A 9710-nucleotide genomic window follows, 5' to 3' on the forward strand; every position below is an offset into this window, starting at 1 on the left:
CCCACCGTGGCCAGGCCACTACATGCTGCCACACGCTGCCACACACCGAATAGTACAGAATCCCGTGGATTAATACACACTTTGGGCCAGGTGGGAATGCCCACGTGCCTCTCTTGCAGGGGCTCGCTTGACACTGTCCCTTGCAACACTGAGGGTCTGTTGCATCATCTCTGGTGCTCTGGTACAGGGTCGGGGGACCCCTTGGGGGGGGCCCCTGTGATGGGCCATGTCACCCCCTCCTGCTGTGGATAAGCTTCTACACCCCCCCAGTGAGGACCCCTCAGCTGGGCTCCTCTGCACAGTGGAGGATGGGCGGTCACTGCACCTCTGACCAGAGGCATTTCCAAGATACCCAGAGCCTCTCTTCCCTCCACCCTTTGGTGCCGGGGGTGGGTCTGTGTGAGCCTGGCAGCTGATAGCCCTGGGGCTGTGGTCCTCATCTTGGAGGTGTTAAGCTTGTGCTTTGTGCATGTCCCCAGCCCTGAGTTGTTACTTTATCTTATCTTCATCAGTGAGCAGTGTAAGGCCTTAGTCAGGGCCCCATCCAGGTTGTGGTAGTCTTCTCTGCAGCTTTTTTACACAGTTTTAAAAGTCCTTCAAGAAAATGTTTAAGTCATAAACTATAATATTTCAGTCTCTGACACCCGGATAGTCAGGAAGAGACTTAAACCAGAGTACCTTCAACCTGGCGAATGTACTCTCATGGATTTAATCTAGGCTACTTAGAAATTCAGTCAATATCAATATTAATGACTAAACTGAGGAATGGTTCTTACCCAAATGATTTATTTTGAGGTATGCAAATATATGGTGTGCTACCTTTTAGACAATATGAGGGCACCCCAATCAGAAATGGTGGTAAAATATTGACATATTTATATTAGCGAATATGAGACATAGATGCATTAAGAATAAACACTGAGATGAGGCTGATACTCTGTTTTCATTTGAAAGGTAGGTGAAGATGTTGATGTTTAGTTGTTATTATTTTTACTGTTTTCACTAATTAAATTTGCATGTAGAAGATGCATTAGTGCTCATAATTATCAAATGTACATTTCCCTGTGGAAAATGAAGGAATCATTTTTTTCTGTGCTTCTCTCAGCTGAAACACACTTCACTCATAACAAAAATTACATGTATTTGTATGGACTGGTATGCAGGAGGTTTGCATTTTGAACTACAGATTGTTGAATTTGGTTCTGGAAGATAATAAAGTACATGGTTCATCTTTCATGTGCATTAGTGACTTGACTGATCAGGACATGGATATGTTTGATATATCACCTGGCTATAAAAAGGATATATCATTTTTATATTTGTTTGCTTTAAACCATGGGTGAAAGTCCCTTAGTTTCCAAGATAGCCTAGAAATGGTTTAACATTTGGCTTATATCTCAGTAGAACAGCACAAAATGTATCAGAAAAAATAATCATGCTCTTATTTGTTTTCAAATATTCATTCAAACATTCATGCTTTTCTGGCAAACCTACAAGAATGTCTACTTGACAAAATTGTCCTTACATCTTATGGCTATCAGATATTTTATTTATAGCATGTGTTTTTATATCTTCATTATAGCCATCCTTTCTAGTTCAAACTTCTTTCCCCTGTAATTTTTGGAATTGTTTTTGATGCATGAAAATGTTGACTAAATAAGCAGCACTGTACAATCTGGGAGACACTGACAGTTTGGACATTCCTCTAGTCTCAATCTTGTTATGAATTGTGATTACAATGAAGAAAGCTAACATACCCTGCTGGAGCAGGGATGTTGGCCCAGATGGCCCACTGTGGTCCCTTCCAACCTTATCCATTCTGTGATACTACAAGAAACTTCCAGTATTTGTTTAGTCATCGTGCTTAATTTTTACACTTGAAAAATGTAAATATCTCTTTTTTAAAATGAGATCAAATACAAAAGCCCTTCATAATTTTAAAGTAGAAATGAGTCTATGATGTATTGGTCTCCTCTTTACTGATCTCAAATGTTTAGATAGGTAAAGGTAGTTCCTCTGAACTATTTAATTATTTACAAATAATTGGTGGAAGTAGAATTTTGGACAGGAAAGTAGAATTGTGGGTAATTTTCTATGGTAGTCATTGATAGAAAATGTGTTTCCCTTGAATGAATACTAGATTCTCCTGAACAGAAGGTGTTAATTTTAACGTAATACATAGTCCATATGAAATTGAAATTACAAGAAACTGATAAAAGCGGTGCCAGATTCAACATGGCAAGAAAGATCTGTAAGATCAAAGATCATTTTCTCCATCTCACTATGTTCCTATTTTTGAACGTATTTATGCCTCTCTGCATATATTATTTCTGATTGTTGTAAAGTTTCATGCTTAAAGCTTTTTATGTATCTATGGACAACTTATATTCCTGCATAAATCACTTCTGTTAAATTAGTCATAAGCACAAAAGAGTTTTCTCTGTGTGCAGACAAGGGGAGAGGAAAAAACCTACTGGTAAATCAGCAACTTTCCATTTAATGTCAGCATAGTGCAATGATATCTGCTTGCAGCAGACTCAAGCATTTGAGTAGAATCAGAAGGAAGAAATATTTGATTACAAATATGCTGGTCCTAGGCATTGTTATGAATATAAGCATTCATTAAAAAGTTCAATTTGTTGCAAGGCTTGGTGTCTCAAGATATTGCCAGGCACAATAACATTTATCATGCTTTCAGTATAGTTGCAGATGGACTAAATGGTGTTCTTGGCAGACTTGCTCACAATAAGAAAAAAAAAGAGTAAATTTTTTTCCTGTATTGAAGCACTTGTCAAATAAAAAGGTAGCCAACATTTGTCTTCCCTTTCCTTTGGAAGGAGTGCTATGGATGCTGGTAGTCTTTGATTGCACCTTTTAGATGAAAAAAGAAAAGAATTATAGAAAATGTCAGATGTACTGTAAATAATCATTGCAAAACTGCCTAGTGTCACACATGCTAAGTAATAATTTTGCTTGCCAGCAAACATCACACCTGTGTACATCAGTCCTGGTCTTGGAAGTGGGGAAGCTGATGAGTTTTCTTTCAGCCCTTAGGAGCTTTGACAGTTTTCATCAAGTTCTTACAGACTTCTAGCAGTAGAAATTTCAAAACAAATAAAAAAATAGAAAATAATTTTTAAAAAACCAAAAAAAACCAGACTCCTTCCCCTATACCCAAACAAAATAGGCCCAGTTTTGCTGATAGACTATCTTTAAGCGTTTGATACCATTGCTTTCAGACCGTTGATAAAATATCTTCAGACCCGGTAAAACTATGTTATGAATTGTAAAGATGTTTCACAATGAATTCAATGAAGAAAACTGATGCTTTTGCTTGATGTTTGCTTGCTCCTCAGGCAGAGCTTGGTTTTCAATTCACTTGATCCAATATACCTAGGTGTCATATTTAAGCAAAGTGAATGTTTGCCATTCCTTCTAGCAGCTGAAGCACATTCCATATTTTAGAGGCTGATAACATCTCATAAATAAAATTCCCACTGTGAAAGGGAAGATTCTGTCCTTGCATTTCTCATCAACGTGCAATAATTTGGAAGATGGTTGGTAACACTGCACAGCTGTTGAGTTCTTGGCTCTGGCTTTGAAAAGGCTGTTGGATATGACATTTTTTAAGAGATAGTATTCCTGTCTGAGTTACAGAAAAGGAAAATTTGCTTCTCGTGCTGAGTTTTCTGAGTAACTGTGGGAAAAAAATCTGTAAGAATCAAATTCACTTGTGACTCTATGAAGATTTATGGTTACTTCAATCGGCTTTCTTTATTAGGAGGGTGCCATGGTCCTTAATTCATAACCAACCTCTAGCTTATCAACTATTCAGTTTAATATACCTCTTGCTTAAATTTTGTAGAACAATTTGTAGCATAGATGAATGGAAATTACCTCCATGCACAATACAGTGAGGATATCAAGAATCTTGAAAATACGTGTTCATTTATCTTGCTTTGGAACATGAAAAAAAAGCCCTGCATCGTCATTTTAAGGACAAAAAAACCATATTGATTTTAAATTTTCATTTTTGTTCAGCACAAACTGAAGCAGATGTTTTACATTTGTACTTGAGTGAGGCTGCCAGAGGTCACTAGTTCAAACAGGAATTCTTGTCTCTCTGGGTCACAAGTCTGTAGGCCTTATTCAGCTTGCCTCTAGATACCTAGTATAAAGACAGATAGCATTAGAAGCTAATGATTTGCTGTGTTTATGTAAGGTTCAGATTGGAAATTTAAATAAATAAATAAAACAAACTCTTTTATTTTCAGTCAAATCAGCTTTTATTTGAGATGCGTAGATAATCTTTCTCAGATTTGAGAATGTGTAGGTAATCATGCTTTTGGTAAAGAAAATGCCAGTTTTGTAGAAGAAAAATTTTACAGGGAGAATTTCTGGTTGGATTGGTATTTTTTTATTTCTGATATCATTGTCAAGTCAGATCTGATCAAAACTACAGGTTTTTTTAACATAATGCTTGTCTTCTGTCCAGCTCAGTTTAAATGTTTCTTTTAAAAAGCTGAAGATCATAATTCTCTAAGTACACTTTCCTACCTTTTCCAAGCTTTATAGGAAGCTAACAAATCTTTGCACTAAAAATAAACCTGAAGGGTGTGTGGAATTTCTTCTGTTTTCTGTCTGAAATCCTGTTGACTGCGATGTTATTTTCTCATCATCTTTCTTTTTGCATTCATTACACCTTAATTGTTGTCCTCCATCCTACTCTATCTTTTCTTGACTAAGGGGACAGAGAAAAATCTTGCTTCAATAAAACTTTTGGAGCCTCAACCACTGTTATATTGCCTTAAACTGAAGAAGAGCATTAAGATTTTCCTGTTAATGAACTGTACAAGGTGGAGTCCTTTTTCTGTGTCTGTTTTTTTCAGGGTTCTGCCTTTCATGTTGGTTATAAAATGGTGTAGGTTAGCTCTAAGATGTAATTATCCAGTTTCAAAAGGTCAGTACACTGTACTTCATTTCCACCATTCACCTTTGCAATTATCCACTTCATTGACACTACCTTGACCTCATTCTATGCTTCCACCATTATTGTGGTCTTCCTATTAAAAAGTAAAATTCAGTGCAAGTCTGCTCTGACATTTTACGGAGAGAAAATATTCACATTTTAAGGGAAAATTAAAGATCTCAATATTTTTTCATGTGTTCCAAATTGTTTCTTAAGCTTTCACTTGCCTTTATAAATCAGAATCTGGAGTTCCACACAAGAGCATCATATAGAATGGAATATTCCTGCTTTGGGTCATCTGTCCACTCCCAGCTTCTTGTGCAGCCCAAGCCTCCTTGGTGGCAGGGCAGTACAAGGAGCTGAAAAAGCCTTGACTTAGAGTAAGCAACAACGAAAACTTCCCTGTTATCAACATTATTCTCATACTAAATCCAAAACATAGCACTGTACCATATCTTAGGAAGAAAATGAACTCTTATCCCAGCTGAAATCAGGACAGTTAAATATGTAAATTTATCCCAATTGGAGCTTGTAGACATCTTGGGTGCAATGAATTGAAATTTTACAGACAGAGGTAAATAAATTTATCCTTGACATCAGATCTTTGTGTGATAGTCATCTTCTGCCTAATTTCTTGACTTGAATTCAACCTTGTATGGTTTTGTGATTTCTCTCTATTTGATGGCTGACAAAAATGAATTTGTATTGATTAGTGTCAACACTGTGAAAAAGTAAACTTTCAGGCTTAGAATTTCACCTGTGTATTTTGGCAGATGCTTTGCAAGAAGACTGGTTTACTCATGTTCCAGAACTTTCATGGATACTTGCAATACTAAATATGCCTGCATATTTATTTAGGAAAAGGTATGGGGTAACCATATTTTATGTGATTGTAGTCCAGTAGACAGTAATCAAACATTTTGCATAATTTTGGTGGGGAAGAAACAATATTTGCTGCTAAATAGGGGTATGTGATTCCTTAATTTCCAACTATTGTACAGAAATTCAGTGGGTAGACTTTTAAGACCTCATTAGGAACATGTGAGCATCAAGCATTTACTTGTGTGTTGGAGTTAGCAACTTGTAGTCTATCACTCTGGACCCACTCTAATGGTTTGATGACCTGTGCCCAAAACTGTAGACAGTGCTTGAGGTGAGGCCACACCAGTACAGAGTGCAGTGGAACAATCACTTTTACTGCCCACTGGAAATCTGAATGAGCCTCTTTATTTGGTTTCTAATTGTTTTTATTTACTCAGAAATAAGGTGGGAACAGATGAGTTTGCAATTTGATTTAGCTAGATAACCACATTGTTACTATTCACAGGGTCAGAATTATGTTTCTCTTATGCTGTAAAAACTCATTCTTTTCTCCCCACATTCAGTACCTTTTCGTTATTTTCCAGAAATTGATTTTAGAATAAAAGTAACCAATAAAACTGAAAAAGTACACCTCTATGTCTCTTTCTAAAGCTTGTTGGCACAGATATCCTATTTCTTCAATGAAGAAGTGTCTCACAGTGTTGTCAGTCTCTATTTTTATCAACCCATTGATTTTAGTTCTCACAGAACTGAAAATTGTAAAAGGTTCTTAAATTTTGACCTTTTTAAAAATATATTAGCAATTCCTTTTTTCATTGCAATTAAAAGAACTGGAACCTTTTATTTTCACAGTCTTTAATCTATGTAAATCTCTTTTAATCTGTTAAGAACCAGTTAATAATAACTTGTTAATAGTAAGTATTGTCAATAACAATTTTCTGATAAATATCCATTAGTACCTGTTAAGTACCTGATTTGTGCTATAAACATAAATTCACTTTGCTATTTTTTCTTTTGAAGTCTGAGAAGTATTTAATACAGCCTTAACAAAAACCTCTATGTAGTTGTCTCTGAAGAATAAATCAGTTCTCAGATAATTACTTTATATGACTTAGAAATGTGTCTTTTTGTTGATGTATTTAATTCTCCCTATATGTGGATTTGATGAATGAATTCATAAAGTTGTCCTAAAGTAAGGTTACAGCAGTGGCCATAAAAGATAATATTTCCCTTAAGACTATTAATTGTGACCACAAGAAAAAGATTAGCATGAACACTTAAAAATCTTTCCTCTGGTTATGAGGATAGCAGTATGTAGTACTGAAGGCATACTTTAGAACTTCTTGAGTTTAACGAATATTCATTACAATACTTCTAAATTGTAAACAGAGTAAAAACATGCCACTTTTCATCTTTTGGAGAATAAAAAGTGAACATTGACATTGTCAATCCAAAATCAGTCTCAATCTTATTTAAAACATTTTATTATTTTTTAATATTTTTTTTCCATAAATAGCAGGAAAATAATAAGAATTTGTCACCTGTTACTGTATAAAAAAATTACCTATGCTTTACTTTTTTAAAGGTACATTTGATGAAAAATTTACTGTCTTGGTTATTTTCTTTTCGAATTCGAATATTTAACTTTATGAAACATGGAAAACATACACCTTGGACTGATTTCTAAGGTGCCCACCTTACTCTGAGGTGAAGCCATTAGCCTCACTCAGTGGAAAACAGGGGGTTTTAATCAGAGTATTCTAGTCCTCTTTGGTTTTTTTTCCTTTTTTGGTTATTCTTCCTCCTACCCTGAACCTCCCAGCTGGAAAGAATGCAGTGCAAGAATTCCACTGAATGGGGAAAGAGGGAGCGACTAGAAGCAGAAAAACAAAGTTTGGAAGAAGAAACAAGAAAACTGAAAATGCAGGTAAAAGAAATTCAGGAATTTCTGGAGATGAAAAAAAATAAAGGATCAGTAACTAAATTGAGTTTTAATCATTAAAATGCACAGAGTAAGCCAATGATTAGAAATAAGCTTTGTGTATTACTTAATTGGATTATCTGGGGAGCATTCACACCCCAAATTACTATTTCCTAATGTCAAAATGTGTCACTAAAACAAAGAATTATACAAGACAGAGCAGCCCTTGCTGCATCCTAGACCTGAACAATTGGACCCCAGTGGCTTAGAATTTCTGTAGGGTACAGAAACATAAAAATAAATCTGTTCGTTTTTAAAAGGAGCAGGGAGAAATGACAAGCATAACAAGACTAGGAAGCAAAAGTGATGACTGGGAGGGACAGAAGAGCTTTGCTAGCTACAGAGTCCTGATGAAGGTCGAAGCAAAAAAACCTGTGAGACAAATCATTTCTCTGTTTTGTTGAACATTGACTCTCTTCTCAGGAGGGAGAATGGAAGGAAGAGCCTGTTTCTTATTTTTTGTTTCTCTAAAGATCTGTTCACTTTTAAACCTTATTGTGCTGCTAAAAATTATGTAATAATTTATTCAGAGATTCTTAACTGAGCATATTTCCTTTATTTTATGGTTTTCTATGCCAATAACTAAGTAGTAATCCAGAAGGCTCCCACTTTCATTTGAGCTTGAGAAAGCTCAAAGAAGAGAAAGCAAAAAAAACCCCAAACCCACCAACCAATCACTAAATGTACATATCTGATGCTGTGAGTTAGGTAGTGAGAAACAGCAACTTTTTTTTCTATTTGCCTAAATTACAAATAATTTAATCTAATCTATGTACATTTGCTGTTGAATAATGGCATTCTGTGTAACTACATTTAGAGTTTAGGTACAATAGGTAATTTCTCTTGGGAAAGACTGAGAGAGAGGTTTTGTATTTGATGTCTGCTTTTAAATGTAATCAAAAGATTTCCTGTGTTTCCATCATGACTAGTAGCAAATGAAAGCTCATGCATATAAGCCTACCTTTCTAACATATCTTATATAACAAACACTGGGTTTTAACTTTACTAGTATTTATTTTATGATAACATATCCATATCACATCATACCATGTCACATCAGTATTTTCTTTATTTATTTGTAATGCAAGTAATTTGAGGTTGGAGATATGGCCAGAAAGATGCTCATCTGCTTAGGCATGTTGCTATATTTCAAATCTCCTTTGCTTATATGTCTATGCTGGTTTGTTTATTTGTTTGGTTTTCTTTTAAAAAGCAGTTAGTTGCACAGATTATTAGATATCTGTGATCAATTCTGTTAGTATCAGCTTTCTCCATTAGTAACACACCCGTATATTTGGCTTACAATAACTGCAAAACATGGAACCACAGGACAAGTCAGACTGGAATGGACCTCATGAGACCTTCAGTCCTATTTCCTGCTCAAAGCAAGATCAGCTCCGAAGTTAGACAGAGTTGTTCAAGGTTTTGTTCAGTGAGGTCTCAAAAACATCCAGGACTGCATGACCTACTCTGGTCAGTGTTTGTGATGACTTGATCCCAGCTGATAGTTAAGCTCCCACTCAGCCTCATTCACTCCCCAGCAGTGGGTTGGGGGACAGAATTGGAGGCGCAAAATTGAGAAACAAACATGTGGATTGAGATAAAGACAGATTAATAACTGGGAAGGGGGAGAAAGGAAAAGAAGGGGAAAAAAAAGAAGTGATGCAAAAGCAGTCAACACAACCAGCAGACTGATTGCCTAGCAGCCAGGCTCTAAGCAACAGCTGCTTTGGAAAAACCATCACCCCTCTGTCACTGAATGGGAGTCTTCCTTCCCAGGTGGAGGACTTCATCACTGCATAATTTCACAAGGTTCTTGTTGGCCCCTTCTTTCAGCTTTAAGACAGAACTTCTTGATCCCATCTACAGGCAAGGATATTGCCTCTGCCTGCCCCAGCCTCAGAGGGAGACAGCAAGACCTCAATGGGAGCAATTTCC

General features: G+C 36.1%; 1 protein-coding gene across 3 annotated transcripts in view; it reads left to right on the forward strand.

Moving 5' to 3' along the window:
- CCDC102B (coiled-coil domain containing 102B) overlaps window positions 1–9710 on the forward strand; it is a 157420-nt gene that overhangs the window by 41560 nt on the left and 106150 nt on the right. For 2 of the 3 annotated variants that reach the window (XM_017729489.1, XM_017729488.1), the window contains one exon: window positions 7614–7793. The exons of the other annotated variant lie outside the window; for it this stretch is intronic. In XM_017729489.1, the coding sequence (XP_017584978.1) occupies window positions 7614–7793 (180 nt within the window). Of the gene's footprint in view, window positions 1–7613; window positions 7794–9710 lie in introns of those variants that run through there. 3 annotated transcript variants of the gene reach the window in all.

This window comes from Corvus brachyrhynchos, unplaced genomic scaffold (genome assembly GCF_000691975.1).
Source record: "Corvus brachyrhynchos isolate BGI_N302 unplaced genomic scaffold, ASM69197v1 scaffold331, whole genome shotgun sequence".
NCBI classification, from domain to species: Eukaryota; Metazoa; Chordata; class Aves; order Passeriformes; family Corvidae; genus Corvus; species Corvus brachyrhynchos.